This window comes from Hordeum vulgare, chromosome 1H (genome assembly GCF_904849725.1).
Source record: "Hordeum vulgare subsp. vulgare chromosome 1H, MorexV3_pseudomolecules_assembly, whole genome shotgun sequence".
Lineage (NCBI taxonomy): Eukaryota > Viridiplantae > Streptophyta > Magnoliopsida > Poales > Poaceae > Hordeum > Hordeum vulgare.
Genome location: NC_058518.1, coordinates 56,212,642 through 56,233,918, shown reverse-complemented (window position 1 = coordinate 56,233,918; position 21,277 = coordinate 56,212,642). Strand labels below are relative to the sequence as shown.

The following is a 21,277-nucleotide window of genomic DNA, read 5'->3' as shown; positions in this document are numbered from 1 at the left end:
CCGTATACCCTAGCTCGAATCCCATGCAACCTCGTTCATGATAGCTATGTTTTGTGAAGGTTTTTTCATGAAAATACCCATATACCAAGTTTTTTTATTTTCCCACCAACTCAGTCACATAAAACGATGATGGGTGCAATTTCATATTTTTATTTTTATTTTTTTTAATTAGTTCTGATCATTTGAACTTGGAAATGGTAGCTCACCTCAAAAAAATTCATAAAAATGTCCCTAAACCAAGTTTATATTTTTTTATGGTAACTATGTCTTATAGAACTACGAACTTTGAAGGTTTTCTATTTTTCGATTTTTTTTTTGAATTAGTTAAGGTCATCTAAAAGTTGGTCGAACCTAAGATATCCCCGTTGACCGGCTCAGAACCCCGCAACATCTCCCCAAACCCTAGCGTCGAACCGCAACCGTTCGATCATACCCTAGCACCAAGCGACAACCCTCAGATATGGTCTTCTAGAAGGAATTCTGAGGGCAGGCTGCATGTAGTCTCCACGCCGTTGTATCACATGGACGGCTGCATACCGTTGAATCATTGGGCGGTCCATGAGAGGTTAGTTATGCTCGGCCACTCGTCTGCCCTAAATGAAACAAGTCCTGGTTGGGCCTACGCAAGGCGTTGACTCGCAAAGGCCCACAAAGATAAAAGAGGCCTAGAATATAGTGCATGCGTTGATTATGTTTTTTTGTTCTTTATTAATTTGATTGCACCTACAAAGCCTTGTCAATACATCAAGACTATCGTCATCTCCTTACCTTTAAGCTAGTTTTGCATCCGCTGAGTGCTGGCACCGTTTCCTTTTTAAAAACATCATTGTAATATGTGGTTGATACTTTTAGCACTTCTAGCACTTCTAGCTCTTAGAAACAAAACATGTTTGGATGTTGTGTGCTCCATTTTATAAATAAAATGGAGTGGGGGTAAAGCCTTTTGATGAAAAAATGGTTGCTCAAAAAATGGATGCACCTACAAAGTCAACAATGGTTGCTCAAAAATCAACAAATATATAACCCCAAAATAAGTTTTTTATTTTTTGAGGAAAAGCATAGCTTTTTATAACTTAACAGTGCTCAGGCCTAGAATATAGTGTACACGCATTACATAGATAATATAAATAGTAGAAAGCATAACATAGTTTTATGTAAAACACGACATAGATAAAAGGTTCACACTACAACCAACGACATAATATGCAAATATATAAAAATACCTAACATATTAGGGCAAGACAAGCTTCACGACGTTCGCCTCTTCTTCACTGCTCCTCCTCCATGTCATTCTCGCCGAGGTAGTAGGGGACGTTATGGATGACGTTGCAGGTGGAAAAGATTCTTTCGTGATCCGTGAAGATGTTGTAGGTTGTGAATGCGATGAACTCACACCCACACCAGAACACCGTGCCCAACAGGTGGTATGCATCAAATCTTTTGGCAAAGTTGGTGATACGTCTCCGTCGTATCTATAATTTTTGATTGTTTCATGCCAATATTCTACAACTTTCATATACTTTTGGCAACTTTTTATACTATTTTTGGGACTAACATATTGATCCAGTGCCCAGTGCCAGTTCCTGTTTGTTGCATGTTTTTTGTTTCGCAGATTATTCATACCAAACGAAGTCCAAACACAATAAAAAAACTACAGGGATTTTGTTGGAATATATTTACGATTTTTGGGAATAAGAATCTACGCGAAACGATGCCCGAGGAGGTCACAAGCCCAGGAGGCACGCCCCCCCCCCCCCCTCCCCAGGGCATAGCTGGCAGGCTTGTGACAAATCCCTAAGGCGGTTGGAGCCCTTCTTTCGCCACAAGAAAGCTAATATCCGTAAGAAAATCGTGTTAAAATTTTAGCCCGATCAGAGTTACGGATCTCCGGGAATTAAGAAACGGTGAAAGCCAGAATCTGGGAGCGCACAAACAGAAGGACAAAGAGAGAGAGATCGAATCTCGGAGGGGCTCTCGCCCCTCTGCCGCCATGGAGACCATGGACCAGAGGGGAAACCCTTCTCCCATATAGGGAGGAGGTCAAGGAAGAAGAAGAAGAAGGGGGGCTCTCTCCCCCTCTCTCCCGCGGTGCCGGAACGCCGTCCGGGACATCATCGTGTGACGGCGATCTACACCAACACCTCTGTCATCTTGACCAACACCTCCATCACCTTCCCCCATCTATATTCAGCGGTCCACTCTCCCGCAACCCGTTGTACCCTCTACTTGAACATGGTGCTTTATGCTTCATATTATTATCCAATGATGTGTTGCCATCCTATGATGCCTGAGTAGATTTTCGTTGTCCTATCGATGATTGATGAATTGCTATGATTGGTTTAATTTGCTTGTGGTTATGTTGCTGTCCTTTGGTGCCCATCATATTAGCACGCACGTGGATCACACCATAGGGTTAGTAGTATGTTGATAGGACTATGAATTGGAGGGCAAGGGTGACAGAAGCTTCAGCCTAGCATAGAAATTGATGCATACGGGATAGAAGGGGGGCCAATATATCTTATTGCTATGGTTGGGTTTTACCTTAATGACCGTTAGTAGTTGCGGATGCTTGCTAATAGTTCCAATCATAAGTCCATAGAATTCCAAGTAAGAGATGACATGCTAGAAGTGGCCTCTCCCGCATAAAACTTGCTATCGGTCTAGTAACGTAGTCGATTGCTTAGGGACAATTCCGCAACTCCTACCACCACTTTTCTACACTCGTTTAACTAACGTAATTGTTTCTTTATCTAACCAGCCCCTAGTTTTTATTTACGTGTTCTTTCTTTTTCTTGCAAACCTATCCTCACACCTACAAAGTACTTCTAGTTTCATACTTGTTCTAGGTAAACCGAACGTAAAGTGTGCGTACAGTTGTATCGGTGGTCGATAGAACTTGAGGGAATATTTGTCCTACCTTTAGCTCCTCGTTGGGTTCGACACTCTTACTTATCGAGAAAGGCTACAATTGATCCCCTATACTTGTGGGTTATCAGTTGGCGATTATCCCTGTCGGCGGACACCTAGAGTTTGGACGCAATTCCTCCAGTGGGAACATCATCGGCGAGCCCGTCGGGAGGTGGGCGGAGCCCGCACGAAGGAACCACTCGGCCAAATCCCTAGAACCCCTCCTGTTGCTGAATACTCAAAACATATGCCATAGGTAGGCTAAAGTCGGTGAGAACCAAAGGGACAAAGGTGGACGCTAGGAACGAGGTTGGTACACGCATGGGACGCACGATGTACCGAGGTTCAGGGCTCTCCATAGAGATAATACCCCTAATCCTGCCGGAGTGTTTGATGTGTATGAACAGAGTACAATGTTGCTCCTGGAGCTGTGTTGGGGGTAGGAAGAGGGGAGCAGCCGGCTCGTCTCTGCCTCTCTATGTGTGGTTGGTGAGTGTGCTGTGTTGTATGATTGTTGAATGATCGGCCTCCCTGCATGGAGGGCGACTGGGGGTTTTATAGACGAACCCGCCGGCCTACAATATGGATAAAGGGTACAAGTGTGGGACCCGGCTGGCAGCCTCGCCGGCTGGCCAAGGGCCCACGAGAGTCTTGTCTTGTCACCTGAGGGGCCCGCCGGCTGCATGGTCTCGATTTGCCGTGGGACCCGCCCGCTCGCCAATGAGGCTCTCGCGTGAGGTTGACCCTGAGCACACGTTGTACGTCAAGCGTCGCCCTGCGAGATTCTTCATGGGCAGGTAGTACGGCCGCCTCCACTGTTCCCCACGCCGAGTGTAGTAATGGAGTGGGAGTGTGACGATCCGACACTATGCTAGGTGATGGATCGGAGCCGGGGTAGGTCAGCGGCGTGGCCGCTGACGCTCGTACCTGCCAGGCGCCCCGAACCAGTACATTTGCTTACGCGTAGCTACCTTTAATCGTAAGGTCTTATCCTGACCTACGATCTGATGTGACTTGTGATCTTCGGCCGGCTAGCCCGCTTGGCTAGCCGGCTTGTGTGCGGTCGCCTCATTCCTAGCCGGGCTGGCGGGACCAGGCCGGCTCAGAAGAGGTAGCCGCCTCGACTCTAGCCGGCGGGAGTTGTCGGGCCGGCCAGAGGGACGGCCGCCTCGTCCTCTAGCCGGTAGGTGCAGCCTAGCCGGCCAGAAGACTTGGGCCTTGGGAATGTGTATAGATCCATGTCCTTTGGGCCGAAAACGAAGGAACATGCTTGATGAGCCTACCCCGGGGCTATCCCCCCGACAGTAGTCCCCGAAGCTGGCGAAGCTTGCCGCCTGCGGGCGGGCGGCCTCACCGGCTTGTCAATTTGTCTTGATATTTTTTCCACTACTCGCGACGAAGAGCGCCGGCTTCGAAACCGCTTGGCTTCGAAGTGACGCCTCGGCCTCGTCGCAATTCGCTCCGAGAACGCCACGTGCCAGGCCCCGCCTGGCGTAATGGTGGTGATTACTGATGACGGGACCGGGACTGGGTCGTGGGTCCCGCCACGACGTTCCCTCGGCCTCCGCGCGGGAGATCCTCTGCGGATTTACTCTGCGGCGGTTGGGCTTAGGGAAGCGTTACCGCCCGTAATACACGGGATCAATGGGGTTCGGAGCGCACCAGATCCCCTCCCCACGCCGCTTCGTGGGGGTTTAAATGGGATGCGGGGGTTCCGAGGAGGCCATTCACCCCCCTTCTTGCCCCGCATCCACGCTCTCTTCCTCCCTGCGCCCAGAGAGAAAGAGCTCGCATCCTTCGTCTTCTTCGTCTTCGTCGCCGCAAAGTCACCCACTCGCCATCCCCTTCGGGTTCCCGTCATCCGCAGCCATGGCTGGTGATTCTTCCTCGAAGAGGCCCTCGATGCAGAAGGTGTCCTCGCAGGGAGCCTGGCTGGGCAGTGACGTCGGCGAGGGGCACATCGAAGCGCTCCGTCACCACCGACTACTGCCCCCGGCCTCCCAAGTGTTGGTGCGCCTCCCTGGCGCTGAGACCACTCCGATACCCGCCGCGGGAGAGGTCGTGGTCTTCGTCGAGCATTTCTACCGGGGTTTCGGGCTCCCGGCCAGCGCCTTCTTTGCCGAATGGCTCCACTTCTTCGGCCTGCAGCCGCATCACTTGGCGCCGAACGCCATTCTACAGTTGTCGGCCTTCGTGGTCCTCTGGGAGGGCTTTGTGGGGATCGAGCCCTGCTTCGACCTGTGGCGCAGCCTGTTTTTCTTCAAGCAGCAATCTATCGCCATGGAGAAATCCGAGGTGGAGAAGCTCTAGGGGCCGCGCCCGATGACACCGTGCGGGGCCGCGTTGGTGCACCACCGCTCGAAGTCGGGCTTCCCCGAGATGCCTCTGCAAGAATCCATCAAGCATTGGCAGAAGGGTTTCTTCTATGTGAAGAGTGCCGACCTGGCCCAGGATGCCCTCAACATGCCCCCGTTCGACATCGTCCCGCCGACGAGGCGGAACTGGGATGCGAAAACCCCCAAGCCGATTCCCGAGGTGGCGCTGATCTGTGCCCACCTCGACATTTTGGAGAAGAGCGGCCGTCTTGGCCGTGACCTTCTCACCACCATGGTGGTCTGCCGGATCCTGCCCCTGCAGAGGCGGCCGCATCTAGTCTTCCAGATGAGTGGCCGGCATGATCCATGCCGGCTATCCACCAAGAGGTTCACCCCCGGTGCTGTAGCGCGAAGGGTGAACCTGATCTCCATCGCCCGCATGGATGAGAGCGGGGAATGGACGTGGGGGATGTCCCCTTTCAACAGGGCCCATCCGCCTCCGATGGTAGGTGGCTTCTTTCTTCTTTGTTGTTTGCCTTGAAGCCGGTTGTGCTGCTGAGCCGTTGATTGAATCCTTTTCCGCAGTTGTTCGAGAATCTGCAGGGATCCCTCCGTCCGCCCGCTCCCGATGTGGAGGTGTCCGACGCCTGAGAGATTGAGGACGAGGGCGTGATTGAATCTCGCTCAGACTCCTCCGCCGGCTCGGAGAATCCCCTGGAGTCGGAAGGGACAGAGCCGTCTGGTGAGTACGCACGACCGTCCGTTGCAGACTGGACGGACGACGACGAGATAGCCTCATTCTGTTCTGGTGCAGCCTTCGAGGAGGACTCTGATGGGGTGGAAGAGGTCACCAGTCCACCACAGACGCGCGGCAGGCGCCAAAGGGGCGGAGCGACTGCCGCTGACGAGGCAGCTGGGAAGAAGGGCAAGGGTGCCGCAGCTTCCCGGCCGGATTCTAAGCAGCCGGCGTTGGGTCCTCCAGCTGGACAGCGAGCAGGCGGCGTCAAGAGACGCCGTGGTGCTGGCCGTAGGCAGGTCCCTGTGGTAGCGGGGTAAGATTTCCTCCTCTCTTTTTTCGTCCATCTTGTGAGGAGCTTCGTTCCTTAGGAGTTTTGCTTGACAGGGAGGCGGAGGATGTGGATGAAGACACCGCCTCCGCAGCCGAGCGGGCCGGCTGGGCAGCAGCTGATGCTGCCCTGAGGGAGCTTGAGACGGAGTCCAAGTGCCGGTGGGACACGGCTGCGGGGAAGGCCGCCGTGGGCCATCCTCTCCCCAGCCGGGTCGAGAGGCCGGTGGAGAAGCGTGTGAAGCCTAGACATGATCCCTCCGCACCTGCTCGTGCGGAGGGGCCAGCTAGCGAGGCCGCCTCAAGGCCGGCCCCAAGGGCTGAGGGGGCCCAGCCTTCAGGGCCGGAAGCCTCGGCGCAGGTGGACCTGGAAACGGTCCCTGACTCTCCCAGGGCCGAGGCGGCGCCCGACGCGCCGGAGCTGGACCTAGCTGCGCCAGACACGGCCCCTGACGCCCCAGGGGCGATCATGGATGCGCCGGACGCGGCCCATCCGCCTCCCGTGGAGGAGCTAGCGTCAGCCGGGATGGCGCCGGAGCCGGCTGCCGAGCCGGCACCAGGAGCCGGTGCCATCGTCATTCCCAAGCACGGCCCTGTTGCGCCGGGAACTGAGGGTCGGGCTGGGAGCCGGCCTATGAGGACTTGGCGAGCGACAAACCTGGTCCGCTTACGACTGCCCGCTGGCACCATGCTCTCCAGCGTACCAGAGCTGGTGACGGTGTTAGCCAGCAGCCGGTCCAAGGTGGAGCAGTCGGCCCGCGTGGGGTGCAGCAACATGGAGCGCCTGGAGGCCCGCACCCAGGTAGGTGTTTCTTTTTTGGCTTTTTGAACTTTTTTCTCTTCCTCTTGCGCTAGTGGGGGCGCGACAGTGCACCCACTGGGTGTAGCCCCTGAGAATTGGGCCGGTCGATTGTCGGCCGGTCCGAATCTCTTAGAGGCCCTTTTCCCTGTATGGTTTCTTCAGTGGGGGCGCGCTAGCGCACCCACTGGGTGTAGCCCCTGAGAATCAGGCTGGTTAAATCTTAACCAGGCCAAATCTTAATATTGTTCCTTTTTTCTTTTTTCTTTTTGGCAGGAGCTTTATGACGCCCAGGCGCGGGCTTACAACGAGCTGCGGACCCAGCGCCTGGGGGCTGATAGCCGGATCGCCGAGCTCGAAGTCCGGCTGGACGAAGCCGCCACGGAGCGGGACGCCCTACGTAACGCCGGCAACCAGCTCCAGGAGCAACTGGTCCTTCTTCAGACGGAGAAGAAGGAGCTCGAGGCGGCCAGCCGGGTCGAGCTGGAGCAACTGCGCGCTACGTTGCGGGAGAAGGAGGCCTCCTACTCCGCTGACGTGGATCGCCTCGCGTCGCTTCATCTCAAGGAGATGGACCTCAAGGATGCCGCCTTGAGGGAGAAGGAGGAGGCCCTTGTCCAGAAGCAAACACAGCTGGCCAAGGCCTTGGAGTCTGGAGCGACTCTTCAGGAGGAGGTTGCCCGCCTTAATCATGCGAGTAAGGTGCGGGAGCGCGAGGTCCTCGAGGTCTCCCATGAGATCGATGGCGCCTTCCATCGTGAGTCTCTCTTCCTTGTCTTGTTTTTGATCTTTTTGGATGTGCTCTTACGTCCTGGCTACTGCCACTCCAGGTCTCTTCCCTGAGACCCAGATCGCGGCCCACACCGTCGTCGAGGTGAGCCGTGAGGAGCGACGCACGGTCGGGCAGGAGGTAGACACTACCTCCGGCTGGAGCGTGGAGGAGATCGGGGTGGGCCTTCGGGCCCGCATGCGCGCCCTGGGCGAGTCTGTGGCTCAGCTCCAGGTCGCAGGCTTGTCGATGGTGGCAACCTTTTGGCGGGACGGCGTGGAGCCGGCGTCCATGAGCCGGCTCGCCCGCTGGCTTGCAGCAGGCGGAGAACGCCTAGATGCCTGGCGCACCTATGCTGCGTGGGCTCGGGCTTACATGGCCCTACGCTTGGCCAGGTCGTGGTATCGGAACCTGGACTTGGGCAAGATTGCCGCCCAGCGCGATGGCTCGGAGGTGGAGCTGCAAGGCATGGAGGAGGCACTTCGTGTGAGGGTCAGCGACGTCGCCGAGTATGCAGCCTGGGACGACTTCGTTTTGGAGCGGGTGAAGATGGTGGTGTGATCGCTGAAGATCTGCACGGCCTTCAGCCCTATGACTCTGACGGCAGCTCCGACGAGGCGGCCCGGGCTATGGAATCTGCCGCCGCCTCCAGCGGTGCGGCGTACGCCGACTCCGGTGCGGACGGAGCCAGGAGCCCTCGCGAGGGAGACGTCGCAACCGCCTCGGGAGCAGCCGGAGATGGTGATGCTACCACATCAAGAGCAGCGGCTGGGGCGACCGATGAGGCCGCAGCCCCGTAGCCGGTGTCCTTTTTCTGTTTTGTTCTACCCCCGGAGCCCGGAGGGATGTAATGAACGTGGGCCGTGGGCCAATGCTTTTGTGAATGTATATATTCAGCATTATATTGGTATTGCCAAGCGTGTTGTCTTATGATCTTGTCTTTTGATTCCTGGTTGACTCCTTTTTTGAAGCCTTCAAGACTTAAAGAACAAGACATAAGCCAATCAGAGGTCAGCTTGAATGAGATCGTATATATGATAGAACCAGACCTAGCCGGCGACCCTTTGTAGCTGAACTTTGCATGTATCCGACCTAACCTGGCGTCACCTCGCAAACCAGGCGGCCGGAGCCAGCCCGCAGACTCGTACGAGGTGACCAGGGATCAGCCGGTTACACTATGTGTTCTTTTACAATAGGGAAGACGTCCGAGCGGCTAGCGAGCCCCCGAGCTTGTTAAAGCCAGCAAGGGGCGTGCGCTGCGTAGCCTCCGAGCTTGATAAATCCAGTAAGAGGTGTATGTGCTGTAGCCCCCGAGCTTATTGAAGCCAGTCAGAGGGCGTACACTGAGTGAAAACTCTCAATAAAAAGAAACATGAAGCATGCTCTTTTTATTGCATTTGTTGTTGTTCCCTGAAGAGGTAGAAAGATACATGTGCATGCTCTTTCCCTTGCTTGATTCCTGCCTTTTAGCAATAGAACGGGCGAAGCAACGCCGCGTTCCATGGACGTTCCGTTTCTTGGCCGGAGTCGTCCCTCTTGCGCTTCCTTGGCTTTTGGGCGTCGATCAGGTAGTAAGCATTGTTGTGCAACGCCCTAATGATGATGAAGGGTCCCTCCCATGGCGATGAGAGCTTGTGCTGGCTAGCAGTGCGCTGGATTCTTCTGAGGACCAAGTCTCCCTCCCTGAAAGAGAGAGGCTTGATCTTTTTGCTGTGGTAGTATCTCAGCTTCTGTTGATAGATGGTCGTCCGGCTCAAGGCCAAGTCCCTTGCTTCTTTGAGGAGATCCACACCGTCTTCTCTTGCCTCCTTCGCCTCCGTTTCTGTGTATAGGGTGACCTGAGGCGAGTCGAACTCGATATCCGTCGGAATAATAGCCTCGGACCCATATACCAGAAAGAATGGAGTGAAGCCGGTCGACCGGTTGGGCGTGGTGTGGAGGCTCCATAGCACAGCCGGCAGTTCTTCAATCCAGCAGCCGGCTGATCTGACCAGTGGTGCCACCAGCCTTGGCTTGATGCCGGCCAGAATCAGGTCATTAGCCCTCTCTGCTTGGCCGTTCGACTGAGGGTGAGCCACTGAGGCCAAGTCGAGTCGGATGCCTACCCTGGAACAGTAGAGCGCTAGAGCACCCTTGGCGAAGTTGGTGTCATTGTCGGTGATGATGCTGTGGGGAATGCCATATCGGACAGAGATGTTTGTGATGAACTTGACAGCGGTGGGGCCGTCAATCTTTTTGATAGGTCTGGCTTCGATCCACTTGGTGAACTTGTCGACGGCCACCAAAAGATGTGTCATCCCTCCGCGAGCCGTCTTGAAGGGCCCTACCATGTCTAGTCCCCAGACGGCGAATGGCCATGACAGGGGAATGGTTTTGAGGGCCGAAGGCGGCATGTGGCTCTGCGTGCTGAAGCGCTGGCAACCTTCGCACTTGTCAACCAGATCCACGGCCTCCTCGAGGGCCGTGGGCCAGTAGAATCCATGACGGAATGCTTTGGCCACCAGGGTTCTAGAGGCGGCGTGATGCCCACACTCCCCTGGTGGATGTCTCTGAGGATCTCCTGCCCCTTTTCTGATTCAACGCAGCGTTGAAACACGCCGGTCACGCTGCGTCGTACCATTTCGCGATTGATGATGGAGTAGGCGGCGGACCTGTGCTCGATCTGTCTCGCCTCCACCTCGTTCTGAGGAAGTTCACCGTGAAGAAGGAAGGCCAGAATAGTTTGAGCCCATGATGGGGCCAACACAAGGGTCGCCTCTGCTTCGTCTTGACTGTTGGGGGCTTCCGCAACCCCCGAGCTTGATGGTGTCGCGGTTGTGGGCTCGAGACAAGGTGTCTCTGGTGCTGCCGCGGCAGCCGGCTCACCGTCTACCTCCATGACATCCACCCACTCGGAGGATTCGAGTCCAGGCAGATCCGGGGTTGTTGTCGTAGCCGGCGTCGCCATTGGAGTCGGTGGGACCAATGGATCCGGCATAGGAACTGTAGCCGGCGTAGTTGGCAGAGCCGACGGTGTTTGCACCGTGGAGTCAATCGGTGCCGCTTTTGGAGTCGGCGTAGTCAGCGCAGCCGGCGTGCGAACCGCAGCCGGCGTAACTGACTGAGCCGACGGCGCTTGCACCGTAGAGTCAGCCAGCACAAAGATTGATGCCGACTCGGGAGACGGCTTGATAGACGGCTTATGGAGTTGCTCGAGGGAGACGCCGGCTGGAATGGCCTGTCTCGTGGAGCCGATCTTCGCGAGTGTATCGGCCGCCTCATTTTCTGCCCTAGGAACGTGTTGAAACTCACAGCCCTCAAAAGGACCACTGAGCTGTTGGATGAGGAAGCGGTAACTCGCCATGTTGGCATCCCTGGCGTCCCATTCGCCAGAGACCTGCTGCACCACTAAGTCTGAATCGCCGAAGCATATGAGCCGCCGGATGCCGATCTCCTTGGCAAGCCGGAGGCCATGAGCCAGTGCTTCGTACACGGCGACATTGTTGGAGGCGGCGAAATGGATCTCGAGAGCGTACTTGAGCTGGTCCCCTTTCGGAGACGTCAGGACGATGCCGGCTCCCAGTCCTGTCCGCATCTTCGAGCCGTCGAAGTGCATTCGCCAATGCGTGGTGTCTGGAGGCGGTGGCTCAAACTGGGTCTCGGCCCAGCCGACTAAGAAGTCGGCCACCACCTGAGATTTGATGGCGGTGCGAGGCTCGTACAGAATGTCGTGGTCCGCCATGGCGATGGACCATTTGGCAATCCTGCCCGTGGCATCACGGTTGCCCATGATCTCTGAAAGCGGAGCAGTGCTCACCACAGTAATGGCATGCTCTTGGAAGTATTGCTTCAACTTCTTTGCAGCAAGGTAAACACCATAACACATTTTTTGATAATGTGGATAGTTCTGCTTAGAGGCGGACAAGACCTCGCTAAGGTAATAGACAGGGCGCTGCACTGGCAGGGCCTTGCCTTCCTCTTTACGCTGAACCACCAACACTACGCTAACCACGCGAGTGGTCGCCGCAATGTATATGAGTATGGGTTCCCTTTCAGACGGTGCTGCCAAGATCGGCAGGCTCGAGATTACCCGCTTGAGGTCGCGGAAGGCTTCGTCCGCCTGGTCGTTCCACTCGTACTTCGTTGTCTTCTTCATGAGCTGGTAGAGTGGAAGGGCCTTCTCGCCAAGCCGGCTGACAAACCGGCTAAGGGACGCCAAGCAGCCGGCGAACTTCTGGACGTCGAGGATTCGAGCCGGCCGCACCATCCGCTCGATGGTGCCGATCTTCTCGGGGTTCTCCTCGATGCCGCGGGCGGACATGAAGAACCCCAAGAGTTTGCCGCCTAGAACCCCGAAGACGCACTTCTCAGGGTTGAGCCGGATCTTGTACTCGCGCAGATTGGCGAACGTCTCCCGCAGGTCGTCGAGGAGGCTGAAGTGCTGCTTCGTCTTGACGACGATGTCATCCACATAGACGTGGATGTTTCTGCCAATCTGTGGTAGTAGGCACTGCTGCATGCAGCGTTGGAATGTCTCACCTGCGTTCTTTGGACCGAACGTCATGGTGGTGTAGCAGTAGGCCCCGAAGGGCGTGATGAAGGAGGTCTTCAGGCGATTAGCTGGATCCAGCTTGATTTGATGGTAGCCCGAATAAGCATCCAGAAACGACAGCAGTTCGAAGCCTGCAGTGGAGTCGATCACTTGATCTATCCTAGGCAACGCGAAAGGGTCTTTCGGACAGGCCTTATTCAGGTTAGTGTAGTCAATACACATTCACCATGTGTTGTTCTTCTTCAGCACCAGAACTGGGTTAGCCAGCCAGTCCGGGTGGAAAACCTACATGATGAAGCCGGCTGCAAGGAGCCGGGTGATTTCTTCTCCGATCGTGTGCCGCTTCCCCTCGGCGAAGCGGCGCAGGGGTTGTTTCACCGGCTTCGCATCCGGTCGAACGTGAAGTTTGTGCTCGGCGTACTTCCTCGGAACACCCGGCATGTCCTTGGGGGACCATGCAAAGATGTCCCGATTCTCACGGAGGAAGTCGACGAGCTCGCCTTCCTATTTGGGGCTGAGGCCAGCCCCGATGGTGACGCACTGCTTCGGGTTGGCAGGGTCGAGTGGGACCTGCTTGGTCTCTTTAGCCGGCTTGAAAGAGCCCTCGCCGGCCGATTGGGATGGAGGAGAAGGAATCGCCGGCTGCTCGGTAGCCTGGGCCACGAGCCGGTCGAGCTGCCGCTTCTCCTCAGCAATCACCAAGGCGTCGGCGAGACGGCTGCTATCTTGGGCACACTCGAGCGACTTCTTGTAGTCGCCAACAACAGTGATGATGCCCTTGGGACCCGGCATCTTCATCTTCAGGTAGGCGTAATGCGGAATAGCCATAAACTTGGCCAGAGCTGGTCTTCCCAGCAGCGCGTGATACGGGCTACTGAGATCCACTACCTGAACCATATGACTCCCGGCGGAAGTGGGCTTTGTCACCGAAGAGAACGTCCAGCTGGATCTTGCCGATGGGCGAGCAGGACTGCCCAGGCACGTTGCCATGGAAGACAGTACTAGTCGGTAGGACGTCTGTCTCCTTGAGTCCGAGCTTGAGGAGAGTGTCGAGGTAGAGGATGTTGATGCTACTGCCGCCGTCGACCAGCACCCGGGAGAATCGGCAGCTGAGCCTCTTGGAGGCGAAGGTGGGGTCGAGGACGAGTGCGTATGAGCCCGGGTTGGGCATCACCGCCGGATGGTCCACCCGACTCCATGTGATTGGTTTGTCAGACGAATGCATGTACTGGGGAACCAGGGAGACAGTGGCGTTTACCTCGCGCCGCCTCTGGCGCAGGTTGTGCTTGTCGTCGCCTTCGCTGGTGAAGACGACGAACGCTACATCTTGATGAGGGTAGTCGTCTTGGTGGTGACCGTCGTTGCGAGGCGGTGGCGGCGGAGCCGGAGCGTGGTTGGGAGCCGGTGCACGAGGGGCCGCATGCGCACCCAGAGGAGCCGGAAGGCCATCCCCTTGCGACAGCCGGTGCGCAAAGCTGCACTGTCGAAGGGTGTGGGAAAACGGCTGCGCCCTAGAATGTATCTTGCAGGGGGCGTCTAGCAGCTGCTCGAAGGACTGGTTGGGCAGCCAGTTGGTGTTGCTTCTGTTGGAACGCTTTCGTGGAGGGCCGGCTTGAGGAGCCGATGCTTCGACCTCCACGTTGGCCACCATCTTGCTGTTGGAGCGGGGATCCATCTGATCCGCCTTGCGCTTGTAGTTGTTATGGCCGCCTCGGTTGTCCCCAGCCGGCTTGGGAGTAGCCGGCGTGGGCACAACCTTGTCTGAGGCGGTCACCTTGACGCGCATCGCTGAGTCGGCCGTGGCATATTTGTCCGCCTTGGCCATGAGCACCGCCAGAGAGGTGGGCTCGGTGCACATGAGCTTGTGCTTGAGGAGGGTGTTGTCTCGTCAACCGTCGATGAAGTACTGGATGGCTTGTACCTCATGCACCCCCTCATAGGAATCACGGAGCTCAGTCCACCGGGTGACGTAGTCGCGAAGGGGTTCGTCGGCCTTCTGGACGCACATGACCAGCTCGCGGGGCCGGCCAGGGCGCTTCTAGGTACCAGTGAAGTTGCGGACGAACGCCTCCTCGAAGTCCACCCAGGAGTTGACACTGCCGGCCGGGAGGCTGTTAAGCCAAGTCCAAGCCGAGCCGGTCAACGTGAGTGGCACGTAGCGGACTGCTACGCGATTGTTGCCCCTGGCAATGCCGACGGTCGTGGTGTAGTCAATCAGCCAGTCCTCTAGCTTGGTCGTGCCATTGTATTTTGGCGTGTCCCGAGGTAGGGTGAAACCTCGAGGGAACGGCTCCCCTCGGATCCGGGGGCCGAAGCATGCCGGACCAACGGGACCATCTTCCTCTAGGAGGGCTGACTGGGCCAGGACAATGAGACGTCGGCGGGCGTCCCGCTCATCCTAGGTGGCGTGAGCGCCAGCCCTGGTGGCGAGAGGGGAGGAGCCTCATGAACCAGAGACGTGAGTTCTTCGCGGGGGAAGAATCTCACACTCCGAATCGCCCTCGTCGCCTCCGCGACGCAAGCCCGAAGTGTGCTTGCTCTAGCGCTGAGAGCGCCAGTCTTGGCTTCCCTCGCCCCTCCGGCCGGAAGGGCGATGCGAGGAAGATCCTTCTGCATGATGCTGACCGCTAGGGTTACGACATGCCCCGGAGTTGGGTCCCGGGGACTCCGATTGAGCCTGACTAGGGTCAAGCCGAGCGTGTTGCTGGTTGGCAGGATCAAGGAGGTCCTTGACCCGCTTCTCCTGGAAAGCGTGCTCCTTGCCTTCCAGGCTCGCCATCTCCTCCATGGCTGCTTGCGCTGCTCGCATGTTGGCCGCAGGAGTCTCGTAGGTGGGTAGATCGCCGCCTAGGACTTCGGCGATGAACCGGCCGCGGCTGCGGACCGATCCAAGCCGGCTAGGGGCCTCGGAAATCGGAATAAGGCCGTATGCGGAGTTATACTCGCGCTGCGTAGCCTCCAACCGATGTTTCGCTGAAGCTACGGCGATGCCCTCCTCCAGGATACGCTTGCGAGCCTCCTCCAGCGAGGCCCGAGCGTCAGCAGGGTTTGCGGAAGCAGTGACGGGTGTCTTCAGGCCGGCGATGGCGTCCCGAAGAGTATCGGTGGCGGCATCGGCGGGCTTGCCAGCGCCTGCTGAGGCCTTGCCGGGAGCTGTGCTGGTGCCGGCGCCGATAACCATCACTTCCACGGTGTTGGAAACGGCAGCAACGTGGTATGGGGTGAAGAACCCCACCGACGGCGGAGGGCCGTCGAAGATCAGGACGTTGTTGGGATATACGTCGTAAGCAGGCATCTCAGCGATAGAGAGCCTGCTGAAGCTGGCGCAGAGCGCCTCAACGTCGAAGTCCTCGCCGAAGTAGCGCGGGCCGTCGTTGAGACGAAGGTCGCTGAAGAGAACGCTGAGGTTCTCCATAGCAGCGGCGACGACGCTAGGGAGCGCCTCGTCATCAGAATCCTCGTCCGAATCCCCATGGCGGACGGGGACGTCGATTATCATGGGTGTTGCCTCGTCGAAAGCGGGCTCCATGGGCATGCAAACCGATCCGGACGCGATGCATCCGGTGGTGTAGGTGCGGGGCCCCGCCCAGCGCGTAAAGCCAACCGATGACGCGACCGGCCCCACGGTGGGCGCCGAATGTCGGTGAATACTCACAACATATGCCATAGGTAGGCTAAAGTCGGTGAGAACCGAAGGGACAAAGGTGGACGCTGGGAACGAGGTTGGTACACGCATGGGACGCACGATGTACCCAGGTTCAGGGCTCTCTGTAGAGATAATACCCCTAATCCTGCCGGAGTGTTTGATGTGTATGAACAGAGTACAATGTTGCTCCTGGAGCTGTGTTGGGAGGAGGAAGAGGGGAGCAGCCGGCTCGTCTCTGCCTCTCTCTGTGTGGTTGGTGAGTGTGCTGTGTACGAACAGAGTACAATGTTGCTCCTGGAGTTCTGTTGGGGGAGGAAGAGGGGAGCAGCCGGCTCGTCTCTGCCTCGCTCTTTGTGGTTGGTGAGTGTGCTGTGTTGTATGACTGTTGAATGATCGGCCTCCGTGCATGGAGGGCGACCAGGGGGTTTTATGGACGAACCCGCCGGCCTACAATATGGATAAAGGGTACAAGTGTGGGACCCGGCTGGCCAGGGGCCCACGAGAGTCTTGTCTTGTCGCCTGAGGGGCCCGCCGGCTGCATGGTCTCGATTGGCCGTGGGACCCTCCGGCTGGCCAATGAGGCAATCGCGTGAGGTTGACGCTGAGCATGCGTTGTACGTCAAGCGTCCCCCCGCGAGATTCGTCATGGGCAGGTAGTACGGCCGCCTCCACTGTTCCCCACGCCGAGTGCAGTAATGGAGTGGGAGTGTGACGGTCCGACACTATGCTAGGTGATGGATCAGAGCCAGGGTAGGTCAGCGGCGTGGCCGCCGACGCTCGTACCCGCCGGGCGCCCCGATCCAGTACCTTTGCTGTCGTGTAGCTACCTTTAATCGTAAGGTCTTATCCTGACCTACGATCTGATGTGACTTGTGATCTTTGGCCGGCTAGCCCGCTTGGCTAGCCGGCTTGTGTGCGGCCGCCTCATTCCTAGCCGGGCTGGCGGGACCAGGCCGGCTCAGAAGAGGTAGCCTCCTCGACTCTAGCCGGCGGGAGTTGCCGGGCCGGCCAGAGGGAGGGCTGCCTCGTCCTCTAGCCGGTAGGTGCAGCCTAACCGGCCAGAAGACTTGGGCCTTGGGAATCTATATAGATCCATGTCCTTTGGGCCGGAAACGAAGGAACAAGCTTGATGAGCCTACCCTGGGGTTATCCCCCGACTCCTCCAGTGTGGGATCGTCCACACGCGGAGCATTTTATCCACGACCACGCCGATGGGGTACAACCTCTTCAGCACGGGTCGGTGGCAGCTGGAAGGTGGGGCCGTAGTACTCCATCTTCGCCTCACTTCGAGAGTTCTCTCGAAGTCTAGATTTGGGTGAAGAAGAGAAGGGAGCCGGTGCAAGTGGATGTGTGGAGAATATGTGGAGGGGTGGGTGGTTTAAATAAGGGTGGGTATCGGCCACATGTTTTCTACGTCCAAATGAGGCGCGTCGATTGGTATGCCCTAGACTTTAATTGCCACGTTGAATCGATGTGAGTGGATCGAAAAGCCTGAAACAACGTGGCGTGCGAGAAGAGACAAACTAGCGATAGCGACCGTCGCTGCGTTCATGACAGCTCACGTGCAGAAAAGCGGCTCGGTGAGCGCATCGGTGCATGCACACAGGGCTAGCTTGGTACGTCGTGCATGCATAGCTGGCTTCTGTCGTGACGGCGCGCGCATGCATTTCATGCAATGGCCCAAGAGTCCAAGAAAACCACGACCCAGTGGTCGAACAACGCTATCGTTCGACGCGGCACCGCTAGTCAGGTCCAACGGGCGACACAGTCCAGCACGGCTCCACTCGTTAGAGTTAACGGTCAATGGTTTGACTCGATGACGTTTTCCTTTGTGACCACTTCTAAGGGTTTCGAACAAGGAAGTGAGGAAAAATGAGCAAAAGTTAAGAGCATGGGATAAATGAGTAGAGCTAAGGTATCAAGGGCACATATATAAAAATTACATTCGTTTTAGGGGAGTCTGGTGCTTTAGCTAGAGATTACTTTCTCTATGACCCTGTTTGGATACTCTAACTCGGTTAGAGGTTAAAGTTAGATTCTAACCCTGGATTAAACTTAAACTAACTCTAACCAAACAGGTGTTTGGATGACAAGGTTAGATTGCCAATAAAACCACTTTTCCCAATCATTTGCCTCCTTTAACCAAGATTTGGTGTGGTAGAGGTAGACGGAAAAGTAAATTTTTCTGGGCTCCATCTAACTCTAACCCAAATAAATACCTCTTGGGTGTGTTAGTTTTTTTCGGTGGGTTAAATGCATCTAACCAACTCTAAGAGCAACTCCAACGGGGCGATCCATTTCGTCCGCCGCCGTCCGTATGGGTCGGCACGAACAAAAAAGATGGCCTAACGCCCCCTCGGTGTCCGCCCCCAACCACCGCGGTCAACCTAATTTATGACGGCCGCCATCCTCCGGCCCACGCATCGGCGACCGCGGCCGTCCTTTTTTATTCCAAGCGTGCGGTGTGTTCCACCACCCGCTTCCAGAACCCTCCCCCTCCCCACCTCGCCACCTCATCGGTGACCGAAACCCTAGCCCGCCATGGCCGGCGGCTTCCCAAACAAGGGCAAGGCCCCGCTCTTCCCCCGCGCCACCTCCCCGTCATCTTCTTCCCGGCCTCGCCAGCGCGTGAGCGTCCCGGTGGACCCAGCGCGGTGGCACTAGGAGCACCGGGTCGCACTCCCTTACCCCGACGTCACGCTGTCGCACGGCTGGCACCTGGATCCGGAGAGGATTCCGGTGTCGGCCGTGCCACGGTCGACGCGGGTGCATCTGGAGGAGGTGACGAAGCGGCGGCTTGTGCTGACGACGGAGCAGCGGCGAGACCCCACATACGCGACCAAGTCCCCTAACTGGGAGGTGTGGTTCGCGGTGGAGCACCAGGAGCAGTGCCACCGTGGTGTGCGCTAAGTGCAGCCAGGAGGCCCTCCGCCGCCGCCGCGTGTCGTCAGCGACGAGGACCAGGAGGCTGAGGCGGCCTACCAGGCGGTGCTCGCTGCTGTCGTCCGCGACAGCGAGGAAAAAGCTCGGCGCGCCGCCGAAGAGGAGGAGGCGTACCAGCGGGAGCTCACGGAGGCCACGGCACTGTCGGCCGCCGGCGACTGCGTCGTGCCACCTTCGTCGGAGCCCGAGCCCGCGCTGCCACGACAGGTCTACCAATGGACGGGCGTCGTCTAGGAGTTCGTCAGCGCGCCGCCCATTCGGCTGGGCGCAACCCCGCAGCTGGAGCAGGCCTACCTCGAGCAGTGGAGGTCGGTGCACCTGTAGACGGAGAGCGCCGAAGGCCTGCGGCTCATGGAGCTGGAGAAGGGGGAGAAGCGACGGGAGGCGGAGGAGGAGGAGCGTGCTCGCGCTGCTGCGCTGCCACCAGCACCACCAGAGCCCGCGCCGGCGGGGCAGACGACGGAGGTGCAGGCAGCTACGCTCTGGAACTCGGCGTTTCCCTGGGCCGGCCCTGCGCCAACGCTGGTCGACCTCACCGGCCCCGACGATGACGACGGCGCCTAGGGCTCCATGGACAGTTTTAGTTTTTTTAATTTAATGTAATGCGAACGCGATGCGTGGCTATCGCCGGCCTTCATGGTCGGCTTTTAATGTTTAATGGTTTTTTTCTTGCCGGTAAAAATGGGTCCGGTCAGCGTTGGGCGCACGAGCCGACCAATTTGCGAAAGCTGGCGTTCGTGTCAGCTGGCCGACCCAAACGGACAAAAAGCGGATGAAATCGCTGTCCGTTTAGGTCGACCCGTTGAAGTTGCCCTAACCCCTCTATTTGTATATTTTGAGATTAGTTTTATCCAATCTAACCAACTCTAACTCTAACACATAGATCACCATGCCTTCACTCCATACCTTTCTCTTCTCAACGGAGTCTCAGCGGCTCTTCTATTAACTTTTACAAATGAAAAAACTCCAGGCCTTTGACAACCAGCTGTATCTGTCACTAAAGATGACCCCTACCCCAAGCATGGAGCTCTATGCAGCTTTTCTTCGAGAGGAGGACGGTACATTTCTGGTCTCCTTTTGCCCCTGCCGCGAACGTGCCAGCCCATCCTTTTTTCCCTTCCCGACCAGGCACCACCTAACCAAAGGCTGACACCACGCCCTCCCCCGTACGCGCTCCGCTGCCCAACACCAGCGTACCCCGACTCGCAGCTTCACAGGAACAGAGAACCACTCGCGCCGGTCGGTTGCTCCGACGAGATCGAACATCTGATCTCACCCCGCCATGTCCGACGACGCGCACGGGCTGGCGCTGGCTCTGGGCCCGGGAGCTGAGAGCTCGCCGCGGTCGACCACGGTCGAGGTGACTCGCGCGGGGGCGGCCGGGCGGCGCACGTCACCCGGTCGGGAGCGCGCGCGCCGGCAGACCATGTCCGCGCTCTTCGCCGAGCTGGGCGCGCTGCTCCCCGTCGGCCTCCCCCATCGGGTTCGTTGCCTTGTCTTTGTCCGCTCATCCCCGTTCTTGCCGACTCTTCTTTTCGTTTCCCCGGCGTTCGCGTCCATCGATCGAGGCATCGAGCTCATGCCGCGTGACCGACCGGACCCGTGGTTTGCGGCGCAGGCGTGCAGGGCGGACGTCGTCGACGGGGCCATCGCGTACGTGAGGGCGCTCGAGGACACGGCCGCCGAGCTCGAGGCGCACAGGGCGATGTCGGCCGGGCGGGGCCGCGCGCGCGGCGGCGGGGGCAGCACCGAGGTCGTCGCGTCCGGGGAGACGTCCTGCTTCGCCGTCCGGCTGCGCGCGGCCAGGCCGGGCGCGCTCACGCGCGTGCTCCAGGTGTTCCAGCGGCACCGCGTGCCCGTCCTGGCGGCAACCGTGGCGCGAAACGGCGGGGAGGCGGCGGTCACGGTCACCACGGCGATGGTGGATCCGGCGCTCGCGGGGAAGATCGAGGCAGATATCATCAGCAATGCATGAGTCATATTGACCGAGACTGATCAGTTATTTTGTCTTGGATCTTCGTAGTGAAGCATTATCGTTCGGTCGATGCATCTCTGCTCGAATTTTCACGCTTGCTTTCATCACTCAGACAACTGTACATTGCCAGCACGCCATGCAAAGTCTTCCGACCTACTCCGTATTTTTTTACAGATCTGCTAATCCTCATTTAGATTAGATTTAGCTATATCTCATTTAAGTTATCCATCGCGCTACCAGGTTCTACAAATTTCTTGAAAATATGTGATCCTGCGCGTTGGGCATGGGGCCTGTGTCCCAATGTGCTATGTAGTCTACCTTTTTGT

At 57.4% G+C, this 21,277-nt stretch overlaps 1 protein-coding gene across 1 annotated transcript; it reads left to right on the top strand.

Annotated features, from left to right (window-relative positions):
- Positions 1-19,889: 19,889 nt before the first annotated feature.
- On the top strand, positions 19,890-20,951 carry LOC123396514. The gene is made up of 2 exons (XM_045091435.1): positions 19,890-20,459; positions 20,595-20,951. Exons 1-2 carry the CDS (start codon positions 20,259-20,261, stop codon positions 20,949-20,951), a joined length of 558 nt encoding a protein of 185 aa, XP_044947370.1. The 5' UTR covers positions 19,890-20,258.
- Positions 20,952-21,277: the final 326 nt, after the last annotated feature.